The following is a 21,240-nucleotide window of genomic DNA, read 5'->3' as shown; positions in this document are numbered from 1 at the left end:
CCGTCAATCGCTAGGGAAGAAAAACAGGCGGAGCCAGGGCAACAGACGCTGCCCAATCAGAGTGAGGCACTGTCGCCAGCGACGCTACCCAATCAGAGTAAGGTATGGGCGCCTGCTTCCCTCTCTCCGCCCTTTTCCTTTCCTCCGCTCCTCAACGCGCTCTCTCCCGCCCACAGGGCGCCGCTGGCTAGCTGGGCCACAGAGAGAGCCTCCAGCTGGGTAGAGAGACAACTCTCAATCCGAAGTTACTGTTGACGCTAAGGCAGCCATAACTGATAATGGCATCGGGAGTTTCCGGGCCTGCCGTCTCCTGTGTGACGTAGTTTTCCCTTCGCCCAATCTCATAATTGCCCTGGGCAACAGTTGAGCCGTCTGGGAAGAGAGGCATCTGTAAGTAGGCCCAAAACAGAACCAAACGTGACCAGACATCCCATGTTAAACAAGTTAATTCCTATTCCGGACTACCTGCCCGGGTTCGGGGATAGAGGGAGCAGGTTTCCTGGCCCTTATTCTGCTGGGACGTCTGGTCACTTACTTAGGTGGACAGGCGTTTAGGGCTCCGGAATCCCGTCTTGCCCGGAAGTTGCCTTTGACACTTCTGAATGGGGTCATGGCAGAAGGATGGGAATAGCTTGCGCCCCCCTTGCCCCAGGGAGTACCCATTCTGACAGGAGTGGCGAAGTGAGGTAAGTGTCCCTTGGTCCCGAACCGTGGGTCAGGCCCGAGCAGGCCGAACGGCCCCTGGGAGACAAAGCGCAGATGGGGCTAGCCGAACTCAGAGCCGCTTCCGCTGGAAGAAGGTTTTCTTTCCGGGCTGGCCAGGCGGCGGCCCGCCCCCCACCCCCCCTCCGCCCCTTTGAGGTTCCCTGTGGGGTGAGGCGGCTCAACCGGCTCCCGTCGCCGCGCTGCTGCAAGCTGGGACGGGAGGGGCCTGGGTGTGGCCCTTAACTCCCGCGAAGTGGAGCTCCTGACCACGCCCCCGCAAAGTCTGTTACGTACTTTCACCCCCTGACCTTTGAGGAGGGAGAATTCTGGAGCTTGAGGAAATCATTTTCCATTCCCAGCTATAAAGGAAAAAGATGGTTACCCACCACCGCGGCAACACCTCTAAGTCTTATTTTCGCACTTCCTGTCTTCAGATTCTGAATTTTCTCCCTTTTCTTTGTTTCTCCTCCGGTGGGGGTTTGTAAGCATTGACTGCAGCTCTGGATGAAGGTATACTGCCCTAATCCTGCGTGTCTACGGTTTATTAAACAATGTTTGTGAATATTCGTAAAACTATCGTATTAGTTTTATATGGCTCTTTACCAGAATTGTCACATATTATCTCATGTAGTTCCTTCTGTAGGTTTTGAGTCAACAGCTGTGAGTCATCTTGGTAATATCAGGTTGGGTGCCTAAAGCTGCGGGAAAAAGGATCAGGAGAACTTTCAGGTAAACTGAAAATTGTTTATATCCAGGCCAGTCAACAACAAGGGTGCACACCTACCTTCTTTGCTTAGTTTCTTTTTGTATCCTTAGTACTCATGCTCCAGCCAAAATGAACTATGTATTCTTTTCTCTAACAAGGTTTATCACTGAAGCACCAACCTTTTGTGATTCTGTATCCATGTCCTAGTTATAATTGGAGATGTGTTTCCAGATTCTCCCCAGCAGGAAGTAATTTTCTCTGAGCTTACCTAGCACTTTTTGTACCTCTTTTATGACAACCACTATTTTGTATAACAGCTGCTTGTGTTCTTAGCTTCACTACCATATTTACTCCTAAATAGAATGGTTTGTATCAGATTTATCTGCCTGTTACTTTACCCTGCACATGATATTATTTTGATAAATACTGAAAAATGGAATATATTGGGTGTCTCCTGGATGCCCAAGATGTTGCCAGCAAAGTTGAAGGGAACTTCAGTTTATCAGAAATTCAGCATAGTCCCTGTTACTCAACCTTTTCTTAGGCTTCCACTCTGAAGTCTCTTCAAAATGATTTCTTCCCCCCATATTTTATTAAAGAAATATTCATACATTAAAAAGTTTAAAGAATACAATAAACATTCATGTAGGTTTCACCTAAATCCAACAGTTGTTAACGTCGTGCCATATTTATTTCACTCCTTCTCATACACTGTTTGTCACTGAGACATTTGGAAATAGGTTGCAGACACCTATTGTTAGGCAGACATCTCTAAAATTCCCAACATGTATTTCCTAAGAATTATAAAGTTCTCCTGCAAAACATCATTATCACAACTAAGGAAGTTAATAATTCTGTAGTCTTTGAAATTCAATACGAATGTATGTACATTTTCCCATTTGAACCAAGAATGTCTTTTATACCTTCTCCTCCTTGCAAAAAAGAAACAAAACCAGGATCCAGTCATGGTTTATGTATTGTATTTGGGTATTATAACTCTTTGGCCTTAATCTAGAACAGTTCCCCCATCTCTCTTTCCCTTGTGACATTGTCATTTTGAAGTGTTCAGGCCAGGGGTCTTTTTGAATATCTCCTTTTTTCTTATTTCTTGTAAATCAGAAGTTGGTCTGGAGGTGTGATTAGATTCAATTTAACATTTTTTGCAAGAATACTTCACAGTATTCATACTTTTCCAATCATGATTAAGTCTTCTCAAATGAAGCTACTTTTACCATACCATGAGCTGCTTGTTAAATCCATCCCACTTCTCAACATACCACCCTTCTATGATATCCTACAAAGAAGAGTTTGGTATTTAATCCTCTTGTCTACGTAGAGTATGAGAGTGCCCTGCAATGGCAACATAGACTGTCTACCTTTTAATAAAGTGTTGCTGCTACTTTGCCTACACTTGGAGCTGATGCAATGTAATCTTCAGCAAAGTGTACTGATGTCAGCATAGTTTCATGAGTTTTCAACTCCTGGCACCCCAGGGACAGTTGATGAAAGATGTGTGGGCCCTGCAATTCAAATACAGATGAATCTTGATGTTATCAAAGCAGAGACTGGGGCAACTGCTGGCCATCTGGCCACATCCAATTTTGGCAATGTTATTTTTCTCCCTGAAACTCTTGCAAGTCCTAATTAGTCCTGGTATTTCTGTGATAGGCTTTTGGTAGCATTCATCAGAGCTTATTAAAAATTGCAAAATCAAGATTATACTTAGCACTTAGTACATTAGGTACAGTCTGTGTCCAATGGATAGAGAAGTGTTTGCAGAATTTACTTCATAATCACAAGAGGAAAACTCCCCAGATTGCCAAGCTTATGTATTCCTTCTATCCTAGACTTATATTTGATCATGAAAGATAAGCAGAAGGAAGAAAATGCACTTAAGGGGACAGAAGAAAATGCTCTGGTAGGGCAAAAATTCTTAGATTGATATAGAATGTTTTTAGCCTTCATATGAAAGTTAAGTAATGCACTCCTTCAGTCACTTCTTTTGTGTAGAAGAAAATTTGCTCATGGTGGGACTATGAAACAGTTTTAAGTTTACTCCAGATTCAAATAAGGCAAAATAATATACCAATTTAGACCACAGATTTTAGAATCAGACCTGGGTTTCAGGAACAGGCACATTCATTAGCTGGTGACTTTGGACAGTTTACTCATTCTGTTTATCATCTATTAAATGGAGCTGTAAAACCTCTTAGAATTGTTGAACAGAATGAGTCAAACACATAAAATGCTTTATTTTAGCATAGTATATAGTACATGGTATATGGTCAGTGTATGGTAGTTATTAGTAGCTTCTAAAGCAGTCCAATCTGAGTACATTGTAGGCATTAAATATTTATTTATTGAATGAGTGAATGACTTTAAGTTGGTTCTCCAACTTTAATGTGGGGAACTTAATTAAAAATTAGAGATTCTGATTCATGAGTCTGGGGAAGACTCCTGAAGAATCTGTATTTTTAATAATTGTCCAGGGGATTTTGATATAGGTGATCTGAGGTTCAGGCTTTCAGAAATAGTAAAGTATCAAACAATTCTTTATTTCCCCTTCCTTGCATACTATTGAAGTAGGTTTATATCTCTGATGCTGAGAATATAAAAAGTTCTTCAGATACGTTTTTTTAAAAAGGTTTAACCCTTTTTTAAGGGTTGGTAGCTAACAGTTTTAGAACCACTTTCTAGTACTGAATTTTGAAAAAACAAATTATTAGAAAAAGGTATTCTGCATGAGTAGGATATGTCATTTTCTACTAACTTAACAGTAGTGTCTGCTACTGGAATGTAACAGAACCAATGGCATCATCCAGGTTCACCCAAGAAGAGCAGTTCCTGTTCTTAGGCCTAGGCATGTTTCAGAAGCTAGACACTGCACATATTATTCACATGAGTCTGGATTAATTAGCCAAATTGAACATGTTGCAACATTTTTCTACCAGCAGATGCCAGATAGCAAAACAAAACTACTCTAGAACTACTCTAGAATCTACTCTAGTTTCCAACTACATGACATATGATGTTATTTGGCATCTCTGGTTGAACATTATCAATCCAAATTAAGCAGTCTGCTAGCATGTGGTCAACCACTTGAGTGAGAGTGAGCATTACTAATTTGTATCTGCTGAAAACCACGTTTTTTGGGACTCCCTCTTTCACCTTTTCTCATGTTAGTTTACATTCAGAAATCTAATATGCGTTTGAAAATTCATCTGTCAGTCAACCACACAAGTCTTGCATAAGACAAAAGATAAATTTTTTCATTTTTGTTCCTGCCATTCCTGCCACCCCCATCGACAACCTGCAGCAGGGAGATTGAACTTACTTAAAAGGAATTAATAAATAGTCACAAAAGAAAAATATCCTTTACTGTATTCTACATAAACAAGGTTGCTTCCAGTGCCTCCCTCGGTTCCCAGAGATTGTATTTTTGCTTCTTAATGCCTATTAATGATAAAAGAGGATTGTTTGGCATGTAATATATTGGCGTGGCTTTGTTTTACTGAAGTTGTGAAGTCAGGTGCCTATGGTTGCCGGGCAGGTAATGTTAAGGGAAACAATAGGCAGTGGTGGGGATTGGAGAACTCCCCATGCTCACCTAAATGGGGCATCACTTCCCAGCCCCAGCCAAATTTTGCCATCTGGGGATATGGACCTGGTGTTACCAGATTTGTCAAGAGGAACTAAAATGTGGACTTAATGTGAAATATCCTGATTTTTTTTTAAATTTTTGTTTTGTCTTGAAATCTCCTGACTTTTAAACATTGGTTCAAATACTTTTTAAACATTAATCAAGCCAGCAAAACATTTAACTGGGTAACACCAAGGGCTACAAGTTTATGACCTCTGTGTTTCTTGCATAAAAACGCAATTGGTACTTTGGTTGAAAATCTCAGAATGCTTTAGAAATGTTTCCTTTTTTGCCGTATTTCAGGTGCATTTACTTATCTAAGTAAGGTAACAAGTCACTTATCGCCTCCATCAAAAATTAAAGATAGAGGGGCTTCCCTGGTGGCACAGTGGTTGAGAGTCTGCCTGCTGATGCAGGGGACACGGGTTCGTGCCCTGGTCCGGGAAGATCCCACATGCCACGGAGTGGCTGGGCCCGTGAGCCATGGCCGCTGAGCCTGCGCGTCCGGAGCCTGTGCTCTGCAACGGGAGAGGCCACAACAGTGAGAGGCCCACGTACCGCAAAAAAAAAAAAAAAAAAAAATTAAAGATAGACTCTTATGTACACTAACTGTCTATTTCCTTGATTGCAATTTAAAAGGTTTTTACTCTTTTCCACCAAATTAAAAACTTGTTCACATTTTCTCAACCTTGAATTATATTAGGAAATAAGTTTTCTTTATTATCATATCTTTAATATATTTAAGAAAAATGGGATTTCCCTGGTGGTGCAGTGCTTAAGAATCTGCCTGCCAATGCAGGGGACACAGATTCGAGCCCTGGTCCAGGAAGATCCCACATGCCGTGGAGCAGCTAAGCCCGTGCGCCACAACTACTGAGCCCACGTGCCATAGCTACTGAAGTCTGCGCACATCTAGAGCCCATGCTCCACAACAAGAGAAGCCACTGCAGTGAGAAGCCTGCGCACCGCAACGAAGAGTAGCCTCCACTGGTTGCAACTAAAGAAAAGCCGGCGTGCAGCAACGAAGACCCAACGCAGCCCAAAATTAATTAATTAATTAATTAAATTTAAAGAAAAGAAAGAACAATCCGGTAGCCCATGCTCTTTAAAAGTAAATAATTAAGACAGATTTTTAAAGGAAAACATCTTTAAATAGATCATGCTCTTTTGTAGGTACTGTGGTGTTGATGAGGATTCAGAGGGTTTTTAAGTGTGGGAGGGCACTTAACAGGAAATCTACAACAAGTTTTTTATTATAGAGATACGAAAATTAGACATGGAATAATAAATGTCACACTGTATTTCTAAGCACTTTTACATTCACTTTTCATTTGAACCTTGCAACTCAAGACTGGTACTAAACATGTTTTTTATGAGAAAATCAAACCTCCAATTGGTTAGGAAATGTTTTCAATGTCACAAAGCTAATTAGCCAGAGTACAACCCATTTAAAGTATAAACATGGAATATACTGACCCGAAAAAAATGAAAACAAACAAAAATGCCAGTACAAGCTTTTGTTTTAAATCATACATTGGATTATACTGTTGCAGCTTGTTTAAAATACTTGGGATCCTAGAATACTCTGAAGCATTCAATTTCAGAATTTAAAAATGGGGTTTTGTACCATTAGGATAAGCTGGTAAGTTTAGATAAATTAATGGAGGGAAAAAAATGATGAAAAGCTAATGGTGGACTAGAAGTGGTAGGCACACCACTTGACCCACAGAATGGCTCTTTTGGGGCTCCTATCAAAGATCAAATATTAGACTAAGGAGACTTTAGTATGACCTAGGAGGAGAGTTTTTGAAACATCCAAATCCTGGCCTGAGCATTTTTAGAAGCTAAGACTTGGCTTTGGCATCCACAGTATGTTTCCATTTTGATATTTCTGATCCATATGTATATGTTTTGAGTTACCAGGAATGGAATTTGGATTTGAGTAATCTATTCCTCTTCTCTGTCTGCCCCCATCTGACTGTAGTCTACATTTTCCAGCTGGCTAGATGAAAATAGAGTACAATTTAAAGCTAACAGTCCTGTTTAGCTATTTAACCCATGATCTTGGTCTCAACAGTATGTTTTCATATAAGCTAATCTATGAAAAATATGCAAAACTTGTAAGCTTTTCAAGTGTTGCTTATTGCTGATTAAGCTTGAGATCTGACAGTTCCAGTGGCAGCATCTTTTAAAAATAAGACTAATGCTATAAAACAAAACCCACAGACAAAAAGTATTTTTTCCTACTAAGAGATTTTTTTTAGCCATTAACTTTATTCTTTATGCTCAGTAATTATATTATTGATGTGTAATTTATTTTTATTGATTTTCACTAATAATTGGAATAACTCAATCCAAAATATTTTAAGTTTTCATTTAAATTTGTAAACATTTTTGTGGCAGAGAAGTATGGTAGGATAATTACTAAAATATGTTCAAGCATGAAAACATACATTAAAATAAAATTAAGTGGAGTGGAAATAGAGATGTAGGGAGAAAAAAAGATACAAAATTTCTGACTTAAAAAAGAGTTCTTGGGACTTCCCTGGTGGCGCAGTGGATAAGAATCCGCCTGCCAGTGCAGGGGACACAGGTTCGAGCCGTGGTCTGGGAAGATCCCACGTGCCGCAAAGCAGCTAAACCCGTGCGCCACAACTACTGAGCCTGCGCTCTAGAGCCCGCAAGCCACAACTACTGAAGCCTGCACGCCAAGAGCCCGTGGTCCGCAACAAGAGAAGCCACCGCAACTAGAGAAAGCCCACGCACCACAATAAAGAGTAGCCCCCGCTCACCGCAACTAGAGAAAGCTCGCGCACAGCAACGAAGACCCAACACAGCCAAAAAAATAAAATTAAATCTTAAAAAAAAAATTTTTTTAAGTTCTTCATTTTTTATTAATGGATGATGGTAGCTATCAGATTGCTATGATATTTTGATTATATTACATATATTTTTAAGGATTAATATGTTATTTTTAAATATGCTGGAAATTTTATCCTTTGTAACTAAACTTATAACAAATTTATATGTCTATCTAGAAATGTGTAAAAGGTGACCTAATTTCTCTGCCTAGTTTTTTCAAAAGGGTTATACAAGGATAAAATTTGAGGACTACTGAACACATTCTTAAGGTTCAGAAGGACACACTAGTGCTCTTGTCCAGTCCCACACCCATAATTTAGTTTGGTTGTCAAAGTAAATCTAGTTTGGTTATCAAACTAAATCTCCCCAGAGATTTCTAACTTGTCCAAGTTGTATGACTAATTTATGTTATCAACATGTGTATGATTGACTTAAAGTACTAATCCTGCCTAGACATAAATGCTTTTCAACTCTCACACCAACAACTTAGTAAAATTTTTCATGACAAAGATTTGGTTTCCCTCTGGGTTCTTTTGTGTTAATTTTAGACATCTAGCTCAAATGCTACAACAGGTTTGGTTCCTTTATCATGATTTTGAAACACATTATCCGTCAAAACCATTATCTCTGGGAGAAATTACAAACTAAAGAAACTGGGGGGAAGGGAAACAGCAGATTATTTTCTAATTACCCAGACTAAAAGCTTCAAAAAGTGACTAATTGACACTGCATTCTCTAAGCATTAAAAGTTTGGGTTCTATTACTGTAGGAATTTTCTTTTACCTTTTTTTTTTGCGGTACGCGGGACTCTCACTGTTGTGGCCTCTCCCGTTGCGGAGCACAGGCTCCGGATGTGCAGGCTCAGCGGCCATGGCTCACGGGCCCAGCCGCTCCGCGGCACGTGGGATCCTCTCGGACCGGGGCACGAACCCGTGTTCCCTGCATCGGCAGGCGGACCCTCAACCACTGCGCCACCAGGAAAGCCCCATTTTACTTTTGCAATTTAATGTTTTCTCTTAAAATATGGCTTGCCCATCTGTATCATTTTAAAGTCTATCATAGTACTCCATGGTATGGTGGTTCCGTGATTTATTTGACCTGTGACATGTGCCTGAATGCAGTGCCCTAATGAACATTCTTATTCTTATATCTTTACACACTCATGCTTTGTTTCTTTAGTGAGCATTACTAGTAGAAGGTTTGGGTCAAAGAAAATGTGCATATTTAGTTTTAGTAGATACTACAAAATATTAAAAGATACTATAAATTATCCCTCTAAAAAAGCTGTACCAACAAACCCGCCCACCAATAGTGTCCATTACCCTATACATTCCCTAACTGAATACTAGGCTTCTGATTTTCTTGCAATCTCAAAAGATACAACACACACACCAAAATGAGACCACAATGATTTTCACTTTCTTAATGAGGCTATAATGATTTTCCTGTTCAAATTGTAATCACCACAACACCCAGCCCTCCTAAATCCCCTTAAACTATTTTATTTTCTATAACACTTACTACCATTATGTTATTTGTTTCTCTCCCCATACTCTAGACTGTAAGCTCTGAAAGAGCAAACATTTTTTCCTCTTTTGTTCACTAATGAATGGTGCCTGGCACATGGTAGACACTCACATATTTATTGAATTGAATGATGTGGCACTTGAATAATACACATGAATTTCATCCCCAGCTGATATATTTCTTCTTTGGCCCATCTATCCCTGGTGGTACACACATATTACCTTACCAATTAGAAAGTACCCTTAGGGGTAGCCACAACTCCTTAGGGTGCATCACACCAGGCAAAACACCCATGCTTGGCTATTAGCAGTTACCCTGGAGAAGGATATAAATGCTCCTTCCTACGCTGGGCTCCCTGGGCAGTTGATTATCAAGACAGTGTAGCATTGGCAGTGCTGGGCATCCAACCACCACCTTGCTTATTTTAGCCCTCCCTTCCTGTTCCTCTCCTGCCAATGCCTAGGGGGGCCTAGGAACAAGAATCAACCCTAGCAAAGTAGACACTCCACCCAGGCAAGTGACAGCACTGATCTTCCCCACACCAGGCCCAACCCACTCCCTACAAGGCCTTTGGCTCCACACCCTTTCCAGTAACAATGGAAGCTTACTCAGAGAACTAAGGTTTGGTAGAGCACCAAGCTTCATTGTTTTCCGCAAGCCAGATTTTGGATGTGAAAGAGGTATAAAGAAGAGATAGCAAAAGATAGTGATTAAATTCTGAGTAACTAGAGTTGCTACTCTAAAACAGCTAAGAGTTAAGTATTTGTTCATCTATCATTTTATCATTTTGGTGATTAAAAATTTGGTGATATAAAAACCCTTAGGGCTTTCCTGGTGGCACAGTGGTTGAAAGTCCGCCTGCCGATGCAGGGGACACGGGTTCGTGCCCCGGTCCAGGAAGATCCCACATGCCATGGAGCAGCTGGGCCCGTGAGCCATGGCCGCTGAGCCTGCGCATCCGGAGCCTGTGCTCCGCAACGGGAGAGGCCACAACAGTGAGAGGCCTGCGTACCGCAAAAAAAAAAACCCTTAGATGCTATGCATTTCTCTCACATTCATCAACATTTATAATGTCTATCCTCCCTTTCAGTAGCATATCATGTCAGATTTGTACCAAATAAGGGCCTAATGAATATTTTCATTGTGTTATCCTTAATGGAGAGGCTAAGTATTGTTTGTTATAGTTGTATTCAGGCTACTCAGAGATCTGCAATATTACTAACCTTCAACAACAACAACAAAAAAGAATGAACACTAGTTACCACTGGCAGGCCTAAGTAACAAGAAGGAAAGAATGTGTCAGAAGGAGAAGCTGTGCATTCTGAGTAAATTGTATATTGCATTTATCTCAGATTCTAGGTAGTGATGAGTTGCTTTATTCCTGGTCCATTCCCTACTTCATCTTCATTCCCAGAGAGAGCAGTATAGGGGTAAGTTTCAGTGACAGTTGTGGAAAGCAGATAGAGCTTCCTCAGGAACTTTAGATCTTCCAGAATAGGAATTTGAACAAGAAGGGGAAGAGGCTTGGTGGATGGGGAGTATGAAGCTTTTTTTAGGAATGTCAAAGTAGAGGTAATGGGAATAACTAAGACCAGAAGCAGCTTCACTTGATTATAACTAATTTGCAGTGGGTGGTAAAGGCAGGCACCAAGCCAGCATCACCACATTATAAATAATCTTTCTTCTGTGGTGGTGATGTTGTGAAAGATATACAGTGAGTTGCATCAGTATGGCGAAATATCACAAAATGGGTGGGACTGTCTAGAGTAGCATCTGTGTTTGGAAAGGGGTCACGCTACAAGTTACAGTCCAGAACACCTTGAATATATATAACATGGCATAAACTGGGATGTAACACTGGGAACGGTTGTAATCAGCCAGAGATGACATATATGCTGGGATATTCATAACAAAATACTCACGTGAGGGTATTCACTGATGCTTCAGCATAGAGTATCTCTGTATTAGAGGAAAATAAACTGAGAGCACACCTCGCTTCTGGTATCCAAGAGCCAATTTCACCTGTTTGTGTTGCTTCCTTACAAATTGCAGCTATGTAGCCAGTAACTGATCCTTAAGATGCTTTTTGTCATTATAGCAAAGGAATTAAAGTAGAAACTGGCTGTTAGTTACTGAAGGAAGTGGGGATGTTAGGCAGTATTTACATACTACCTCCTCCTTTCCCTAACACTCTGCCTTACCCCACCTCCCAAATGGTCATGTCTTTTACATCATCCACCATTCAGGGGAGATGCTATCAGCTGCACATAAATCCCTTTGGTTTTCCTCAGCTGGATAGATAACTATTGGATAATTTACCTTTGCCTGAAAAACTTAAGCCCAATTTTCACTAGGAGGGGAAAAATTTAGAACATGCAGCCTTCCAATTACCACCACCACTTATGAATGAAAGTTGACAAGATCTGCATGCTTATATGAACTATCTCAACCTTGTTTCAATGAAAAGACTCACAGGTAATTAATGGGAAAATTATGCAAGGATAGGATAGTTCATTTTCTATAGGAATTGTGATTTTCTTAAACTACAATGGAAATATCTATCTCAAGCAATATGCTTTGGTAATTCATTCTTGAATAGTACTAATAATTGTTTTCTCATTGAAGGAAGAAACTATCCAACAATTCAGATATGGCAGAAATGAAGTCAATGTTCCGGGAAGTTCTTCCAAAACAAGGTATCTAAGTTACAAATACTTAGGTCATAGAATATTGTAGGAACCTAAAAACTAATAGGCAGTGTCATGTAGCAGCCTCAATAGCTAAATATCTGAAACTATTTTGTGTTCTATACACCACACATACTCTCCACCTTTACTATGCTTTTGTCATGAGTAGGTTGTAAAGGAGTAATCCATTGCCTCCCCGCCCCCACTAGTAAAAGGATGTAAAATGACAGTTGGATTGTTTCTTAAATGTAGAAATTCTGTTACACTCAAGATTGCAGATTACAATAAGGAATTTCCAGTGGAAAAAAATAGCACCATAATTTATCATAATACTAAATAAGGTCTGAAAATGGGGGAAAAGAAACCTAAATCAAACAATGTAGCAAAAGCCGAATTACAATTACATTCAGTAATTTGAGTATTCATGTTAATACCATACTTTACTACATATATGTTGTTGTTGTATTTCCATTTCTTTTTTTTATTGAAGTATAGTTGATTTACAGTGTTGTGTTACAGGTGTATCGCAAAGTGATTCAGTTATACATACATATATATCTACTTTTTTTCAGATTCTTTTCCCTTATAGGTTATTACAAAATATTTAGTATAGTTCCCTGTGTTATACAGTAGGTCCTTGGTGTTTATTTTATATATAGTAGTGTGTATATGTTTATTCCAAACTTCTAAGTTATCCCTCCCACACCTTTCCCCTTTGGTAACCATAAGTTTGTTTTCTGTGTCTGTGGGTCTATTTCCGTTTTGTATGTAAGTTTATTTGTATCATGTTTTTTAGATTCCACATATAAGCAATATCATATGATATTTGTCTTTCTCTGTCTGACTTACTTCACTTAGTATGAAAGTATCTAGGTCCATCCATATTGCTGCAAATGGCATTATTTCATTCGTTTTTATGGTTGACTAATATTCCATTGTGTGTGTGTGTGTGCATGTATGTGTGTGTATATATATACACACATATATATATATACACACACACACATATATATACCACATCTTTATCCATTCATCTGTCAGCGTACATTTAGTTTGCTTCCATGTTCTTGGCTATTGTAAATAGTGCTGCAGTGAACATTGGGGTGCATGTATCTTTTCAAATTATGGTTTTCTTCAGATATATGTCCAGGAGTGGGATTGCAGGATCATATGGTAGCTCTGTTTTTAGTTTTTTAAGGAAACTCCATGCTGCTCTCCATAGTGGCTGTACCAATTTACATTCCCACCAACAGTGTAGGAGGGTTCCTTTTTTTCGACACCCTCTCCAGCATTTATTATTTGTAGACTTTTTGATGATGGCCATTCTGAACAGTGTGAGGTGATACCTCATTATAGTTTTGATTTGCATTTCTCCAATAATTAGTGAAGTTGATCATTTTTTCATGTGTCTGTTGGCCATCCGTATGTCTTTGGAGAAATGTCTATTCAGATCTTTTGCCCATTTTTTGATTGAGTTGTTTGTTTTTTTGATATTGAGTTGTATTAGGTATTTGTATATTTTGACGATTAATCCCTTGTCAGTCTCATCATTTGCAAACATTTTCTCCCATTCTGTAGGTTGTCTTTTTGTTTAGTTTATGGTTCCCTTTGCTGTGCAAAAGCCTTTAATTAGTTCCCATTTGTTTATTTTTGTTTTTATTTACATTACTCTAGGAGACAGGTCCAAAAAGATATTGCTGCAATTTATGTCAAAGACTGTTCTGCCTATGTTTTCCTCTAGGAGTTTTATAGAATCAGGTCTTACATTTAGGTCTTTAATCCATTTTATTTTTCTGTGTGGTGTTAGAGAATGTTCTAATTTCATTCTTTTACATGTAGCTGTCTAGTTTTCCCAGCACCACTTACTGAAGAGAGTGTCTTTTCTCCGTTGTATATTCTTGACTCCTTTGTCATAGATTAATTGACCATAGGTGAGTGGGTTTATTTCTGGGCTTTCTATCCTGTTCCATTGATCTGTATGTCTGGTTTTGTGCCATACCATACTGTTTTGATTACTGTAGCTTTGTCATATAGTCTGATGTCAGGGAACCTGATTCCTCCAGCTCCGTTTTTCTTTCTCAAGATTGCTTTGGCTATTCAGGGTCTTTTGTGTTTACATACAAATTTTAAAATTTTTTGTTCTAGTTCTGTGAAAAATGCCATTGCTAATTTGATAGGGATTGCATTGACTCTGTAGATTGGCTTGCATAGTATAGTGATTTTGACAATAATGACTCTCCTAATCCAAGAACATGGTATATCTTTCCATCTGTTTGTGTCATCTTTGATTTCTTTCATCCCTGTATTATAGTTTTCAGAGTTAGGTCTTTTGCCTCCCTAGATGGGTTTATTTTCCTAGGTATTTTATTCTTTTTGATGTGATGGTAAATTGGATTATTTCCTTATTTCCTCTTTCTGATCTTTCATTGTTAGTGTATAGAAATGCAACAAATTTCTGTGTATTAATTTTGTATCCTGTGACTTTACTGAATTCATTGATGAGCTCTAGTATTTTTCTGGTAGTGTCTTTAGGATTTCCTATGTATAGTATCATGTCATCTGCAAACTGTGACAGCTTTGCTTCTGCCTTTCCAATTTGGATTCCTTTTATTTCTTTTTCTTCCCTGATGGCTGTGACTAGGACTTCCAAAACTATGTTGAATAAAAGTGGCAAGATTGGGCATCCTTGTCTTGTACCTGACCTTAGAGGAATGCTTTCAGCTTTTCACCGTTGAGTATGTTAGCTGTGGGCTTGTCATATATGGCCTTTATTATGTTGAGGTATGTTCCCTCTATGCCCAATTCCTGGAGAGTTTTTTTTTTTATCATAAATGGATGTTGAATTTTATCAGAAGCTTTTTCTGCATCTATTGAGATGATCGTGTGGCTTTTATTCTTCAATTTGTTGATGTGGTATATGGCACTGATTTGCAGATATTGAAAACTCCTTGCTTTCCTAGGATAAATCCCACTTGATCATGGTGTATGATCCTTTTAATATATTGTTGGATTCAGTTTGTTAGTATTTTGCTGAGGATTTTTGCATCTATGCTCATCAGTGATACTGGCCTGTAATTGTCCTTCTTTGTGGTATCTTTGTGATACCTGTGGTTTTGGTATCAGGGTGATGGTGGCCTCATAGAAGGAGTTTGGAAGTGTTCCTTCCTCTGCAATTTTTTGGAATAGTTTCAGAAAGACAGGTGCTAACTCTTCTCTGAATTTGGTAGAATTCACCTGTGAAGCCATCTGGTCCTGGACTTTCTTCAGGGGTATTTTAATCACAGATTCAATTTCAGTGCTTATAATTGGTCTGTTCATATTTTCTATTGCTTCCTGGTTCAGTCTTGGGAGATTGTACTTTTCTAAAAATGTCCATTTCCTCTAGGTTGTCCATTTAATTGGCATATAGCTGCTTGTAACTTCTCCTTTCTCTAGTTTTACTGATTTGGGCCCTCTTCCTTTTTCTTGATGAGTCTGGCTAAAGGTTTATCAATTTCATGTATCTTTTCAGAGAACCAGCTTTTAGTCTCATTCATCTTTTCTATTGTTTTTGTTAACGTCCCAAGCAAGATGTTAGCCTTCAGATGAGTACTCTTGTATATGTTTGCCACCAGCCTTTATGTCCTGAGAACCACAGTCACCTCACACCTCCCCAGCAGACCCTCCAAGACCAGCAGGTCCATCTTGCCCAGGTTCCTATCAAGTCACTGCACTTTTGCCCTGGGTCCCCGGGCACACAATACCTGGTATGAGTGTTCCAAGAGTGGAGAGTCTGTTTCCCCCAGTTCTATGGAGCTCCTGCATTCAGGCGCTACTGACCTTCTAAGCCAAATGCCCTGAGGGCTCCCCTCCTGATGCCAGACCCCGGGGCTAGGGAGCCTGACATGGGGCTCAGAACTCTCAATCCTGTGGGAGAACTTCTGCAATGTAACTGTTCTCTGGTTTGTGGGTTACCCACCCTGGGGGGTATGCGATATGATTCTATTGCGAGTGTACCCCTCCTGCCATCTCACTGGGTTTCTGCCTTATGTGTTTCAATGTATCTTTTTTGATAGGTTTCAGTCTTTTTTATCGACAGTTGTTCAGCATTGTGATTTTGGTGTGCTCATGAGAGGGGGTGAGCTCAAGGTCCTTTTACTGTGCCATCTTGTTCCTCCTCTTATTTTTATGTACATTGTATTTCCCCCAAATTTTTTTTTGAGATTAAACGTTTGACACAAAAAGTTGTCTCATTGTAGCTTAGGATCTTAAAAAATTCAATACCTTATGAACTTCCTAGTATTAAATGTTGCTTTTATATTGAAGATATGCTGTAGGGTAAATGTTGCTTTTATATTTTTATACTGAAGATACACTGGGGGGGAACTATGAGAACAAGAGATTTTTCAACGTCAATGGATTAAGTTTTTACACCTTAATTCTAGCTGCAAATCCAAACCACCAAACAGCTGTGTTATCTCACTCCAATTCTTTTCTTTTTAAACTTTAGGGCAGTTGTCTGTAGAAGATATAACCACAATGGTGCTGTGTAAACCCAAACTTTTACCCCTAAAATCTCTGACTCTGGAAAAACTGGAGAAAATGCAGCAAGCAGCACAGGATACAATTCGCCAACAGGAAATGGCAGAAAAGAAGGAACAACCGCAAATAAGTCACTGAATGATAACTTAGGACTTCTGCAGAACACCCTACACCTTCCTTATTATTAACAATAGCTAGAAAATAACCTGCATCTGTATGCTGAAAGCAGTATGTATTAATAAAACAGATTTTATTCCCATAATATAAAAATAACCAAGATTAATAAAACTTGGATTGTGAATTTAAACACTCCGATTTGGGGCTTCCCTGGTGGCGCAGTGATAAGGAATCTGCCTGCGAGTGCAAGGGACACGGGTTCGTGTCCGGTCTGAGAAGATCCCACATGCCACGGAGCGGCTAGGCCCGTGAGCCACAACTACTGAGCCTGCGCGTCTGGAGCTTGTGCTCCACAACGGGAGAGGCCGCGGCAGTGAGAGGTCTGCGCACCACGATGAAGAGTGGGCCCCGCTCGCCGCAACTGGAGAAAGCCCTCGCACAGAAACAAAGACCCAACACAGCCAAAAACAAATATAAAATAATTAAAACAAAAAACACTCCAGTTTGTACTAAACAGAAGCAATTTTAAAACTTTGAACCCAGATTTTGGTTTTTTTTAACCCAAGTTTTTAGAACTGCCAATTATTGTTCACCATTCCCATCAATTTTCTAGATAACATTCTTAGGCACAAGTGAGTAAATGCACCTTTTATAGTCAGAGAATCCTGTAAATGTTTATTAAAAACTGAATTTGAAGAATTTTGTGTCATGACACATTTAAGGCTATCTTGCCTGACCAACTGATACTACTAGTAATGACAAAACTGTATTTCTTAAACAAATTTAATTTTTAAGAAACCCTCACCTATCCAGTAGTTACCTAAGCTTTTAATTATACTGATTTTACGGACTTACCTGGCCACCTTTGTCTTCCAGGTATCAAACACAATTTTAAAACCCTAAAAATGGAAATTAATATGGACTTGAAAGAGCCCATGAAGTAAATATGAACATAAAATTGAAAGTTTTCGTTCTAAAAGACTGTAGCTAAACCTGTAATGGATATGTTCTAAGAATACCTCTGTGAATTCTCAATATAATTCTTGGTTGGTTTGCTGCAGTCAGTATCAGACAATTTAAATTAGTATGGACCTTGAGGCCTTGCTGAGTATTTAGGCTTGGCAAAAGAGGTCAGAAATGTGATCATTCTTTAGATAACTTATTTATTGGTAACTATTTTCTCAGACACTGGGTAAATGTAAAACTATGAGTCTTTGAAGAATAATTTTTTGTAACACAAGCATTACTTGGTAATAGAACTTAAGAATTATGAAAGGTATATATGTTTTAGAAATTTCATTAAGCTCTAGATAAGATCAAAAACAGGTAAGTGTGCAAGTATTTCCCACCAAGTATAATATTAAAATAATTCATTTACTACTGTACTCTTGTTTTAAAAGTTTTCTAGGAGCAAAGTTTAAAATTCACTAGGTTCAAACATGCTCTTTTATATGATTTAAAATTTGTTGTGTGAAATATGTTTTTTGAAAGCCCTAAAATAAAGGTACTCCCAATAAAGAATCAACACTGCTTCACATGTTTTATTTTGTCATACATTCTTCTAGAACTGGGTTCATTCGTCCAGTTTTGTAGAAAAATAGATGTTCCAGCCACCATTTACTTAACTGTCTAGTCTTTAAGACTGAGCAATGTTCCCTGGAAAGATGAATAAGTCTCATAACTAAGTCATTTTTTTAAAATTCTTTAAGACAAAGAAATAACTTTTTTTTTTTTTTTTTTTTTACTCCCAAAGCACAGTATTTCAACAGCAGCAGCCAACATGGGGTTTTAGCAGCTTAACTTTACCCCCTAAATAAAGCTTTGTATAAACCAGTGATTTTACTACAAAAACACTGTCCTTGAAAGAAAGGAGTGGCAGTCAGACATCAATGCAAAACTTGGAATGATTATGTCATAAACATGGCACTTAAAAAAGGTAGCTTATGAGAATATCCCACTTAAGAAGTGGTTACTTTTCTGTCCCTCCTTTACACGCTCAAAAAAGAAAAAGAAAAAACACTTACTTTAAAAATTTCCCTTAAATGTAAGTTTACAAAATTTCAAAAATGCCTTGTACCCAAAACAAGTGCTAAAAAAAAAAAAAAACCAAAAAACTGTGCTAACAACTCTTACAATTCAGATATATATTTTTTTTATAACATCTAAGACTGCAAGAGTTCTTATATTCAGTAGCTCTCTGGTTTAAGACGACCTCCATCTCCTTCACTTACAAAACGTTTTCTGCCCCTGCAATGAAAAGAACACAAACATGAAAACAGATACAAATTCTGACTACAGTCAACTAAAAGAATTTAAAACTTCATCTTTTTTGGTTATTCATTAATTTCCAAAGCAATCTACAGATTCAATGCAATCCCTATCAAATTACCAATGGCATTTTTCACAGAACTAGAACAAAAAATTGCACAATTTGTATGGAAACACAAAAGACCCTGAATAGCCAAAGCAATCTTTAGAAACAGAGCTGGAGGAATCAGGCTCCCGGACTTCAAACTATACTACAAAGCTACAGTAATCAAGACAGTATGGTACTGGCACAAAAACAGAAATATAAATCAATGGAACAGGATAGAAAGCCCTAAGATAAACCCACGCACATATGGTCACCTTATCTTTGATAAAGGAAACAAGAATATACAATGGAGAAAAGACAGCCTCTTCAGTAAGGGGTGCTGGGAAAACTGGACAGCTACATGTGAAAGAATGAAATTAGAACACTCCCTAACACCATACACAAAAATAAACTCAAAATGGATTAAAGACCTAAATGTAAGGCCAGACACTATCAAACTCTTAGAGGAAAACATAGGCAGAACGCTCTATGACATAAATCACAGCAAGATCCTTTTTGACCCACCTCCTAGAGAAATGGAAATAAAAACAAAAATAAACAAATGGGACCTAATTAAACTTAAAGATTTTGCATAGCAAAGGAAACCATAAACAAGACCAAAAGACAACCCTCAGAATGGGAGAAAATATTTGCAAATGAAGCAACTGACAAAGGATTAATCTCCAAAATTTACAAGCAGCTCATGCAGCTCAATATCAAAAAAACAAACAACCCAATCCAAAAATGGGCAGAAGACCTAAATAGACATTTCTCCAAAGAAGATATACAGATTGCCAACAAACACATGAAAGAATGCTCAACATCATTAATCGTTAGAGAAATGCAAATCAAAACTACAATGAGATACCATCTCACACCAGTCAGAATGGCCATCAAAAAAATCTAGAAACAATAAATGCTGGAGAGGGTGTGGAGAAAAGGGAACCCTCTTGCACTACTGGTGGGAATGTAAATTGATACAGCCACTATGGAGAGCAGTATGGAGGTTCCTTAAAAAACTAAAAATAGAACTACCATATGACCCAGCAATCCCACTACTGGGCATATACCCTGAGAAGACCATAATTCAGAAAGAGTCATGTACCACAGTGTTCACTGCAGCTCTATTCACAATAGCCAGGACATGGAAGCAACCCAAGGGTCCATCAACAGATGAATGGATAAAGATGTGGCACATATATACAATGGAGTATTACTCAGCCATAAAAAGCAACGAAATTGAGTTATCTGTAGTGAGGTGGATGGACCTAGAGTCTGTCATACAGAGTCAAGTAAGTCAGTAAGAGATAAACAAATACCATATGCTGACACATATATATGGAAGCTAAAAAAAAGGTCATGAAGAACCTAGGGGCAAGATGGGAATAAAGACACAGACCTACTAGAGAATGGACTTGAGGACACGGAGAAGGGTAAGGGTAAGCTGGGACAAAGTGTGAGAGTGGCATGGACATATATACACTACCAAATGTAAAACTAACAGCTAGTGGGAAGCAGCCAAATAGCACAGGGAGAACAGCTCAGTGCTTTGTGACCACCTAGAGGGGTGGGATGGGTGGGGGGGGAGGGAGATGCAAGAGGGAAGAGATACGGGGATATAATAATATGTATCACTGATTCACTTTGTTATAAAGCAGAAACACACCATTGTAAAGCAATTATACTCCAATAAAGATGTTAAAAAAAAGAAAACAAATTCTGACTACAGTCAACTAAAAGAATTTAAAACTTCATCTTTTTTGGTTATTCATTAATTTTTGAAGGGGTGTATTGTCATTTATATTTTTAAAAGTCAGCATTCCTCTAAGTCTTTTGAAAAGACTTCCCCTGATACATATCCTAGAACATATCAAATGAACTGCTTAATCTGAGCAGTTTTTAGTTAAATAAAAGCTTGATGATTGAAATAAGTTCACTGTCCAAATGAAGTCATGTAAAAAAAAAAATTAAAATATAAATAAGGCAAACATTATTATGCTGTTTGGAAATTTAATACAAACATGCCTCAAAATTATTGTGGGTTCAGTTCCAGATCACCACAATAAAGTGCTATCACATTACAATCACATGAATTTTTTGGTTTCCTGAATATAAAACTATG

At 38.5% G+C, this 21,240-nt stretch overlaps 2 protein-coding genes across 9 annotated transcripts in view; one reads left to right on the top strand and one right to left on the bottom strand.

Annotated features, from left to right (window-relative positions):
• The first annotated feature begins 236 nt into the window (after window positions 1–236).
• Window positions 237–18,517, top strand: BBIP1 (BBSome interacting protein 1). 8 transcript variants are annotated; one of them, XM_082674197.1, is made up of 5 exons: window positions 237–390; window positions 1,192–1,215; window positions 1,337–1,434; window positions 12,066–12,136; window positions 16,617–18,517. In XM_082674197.1, exons 4-5 carry the CDS (start codon window positions 12,091–12,093, stop codon window positions 16,784–16,786), a joined length of 216 nt encoding a protein of 71 aa, XP_082530323.1. In that variant the 5' UTR covers window positions 237–390; window positions 1,192–1,215; window positions 1,337–1,434; window positions 12,066–12,090; the 3' UTR covers window positions 16,787–18,517. The 8 variants fall into 8 exon arrangements, with proteins under 8 accessions (XP_082530323.1, XP_082530319.1, XP_082530318.1 ...); XM_082674198.1 differs by lacking the exon at window positions 237–390 and adding an exon at window positions 423–686; XM_082674195.1 differs by lacking the exon at window positions 237–390 and adding an exon at window positions 675–686 and having other exon boundaries at window positions 1,140–1,215.
• The window catches only part of PDCD4 (programmed cell death 4), a 28,870-nt gene continuing 25,911 nt past the window's right edge, over window positions 18,282–21,240 (bottom strand). Inside the window, exon 12 of the mRNA XM_082674191.1 lies at window positions 18,282–19,012. Coding sequence (XP_082530317.1) covers window positions 18,952–19,012 — 61 coding nt within the window. The 3' untranslated portion in view covers window positions 18,282–18,951. The remainder of the gene's footprint in view (window positions 19,013–21,240) is intronic.

This window comes from Grampus griseus (assembly GCF_964374135.1).
Source record: "Grampus griseus genome assembly, chromosome: 16".
Classification (NCBI taxonomy): Eukaryota; Metazoa; Chordata; class Mammalia; order Artiodactyla; family Delphinidae; genus Grampus; species Grampus griseus.
This window is presented reverse-complemented; position numbering and strand designations above follow the sequence as displayed.

Coding starts and splice junctions, on each gene's coding strand:
- BBIP1 (XM_082674192.1), top strand. CDS start 622: ATGGGAATAGCTTGCGCCCCCCTTGCCCCAGGGAGTACCCATTCTGAC. Junction 687..12,065: donor GACAGGAGTGGCGAAGTGAG/GTAAGTGTCCCT, acceptor TTCTCATTGAAG/GAAGAAACTATCCAACAATT. Junction 12,137..16,616: donor GGAAGTTCTTCCAAAACAAG/GTATCTAAGTTA, acceptor TTTAAACTTTAG/GGCAGTTGTCTGTAGAAGAT.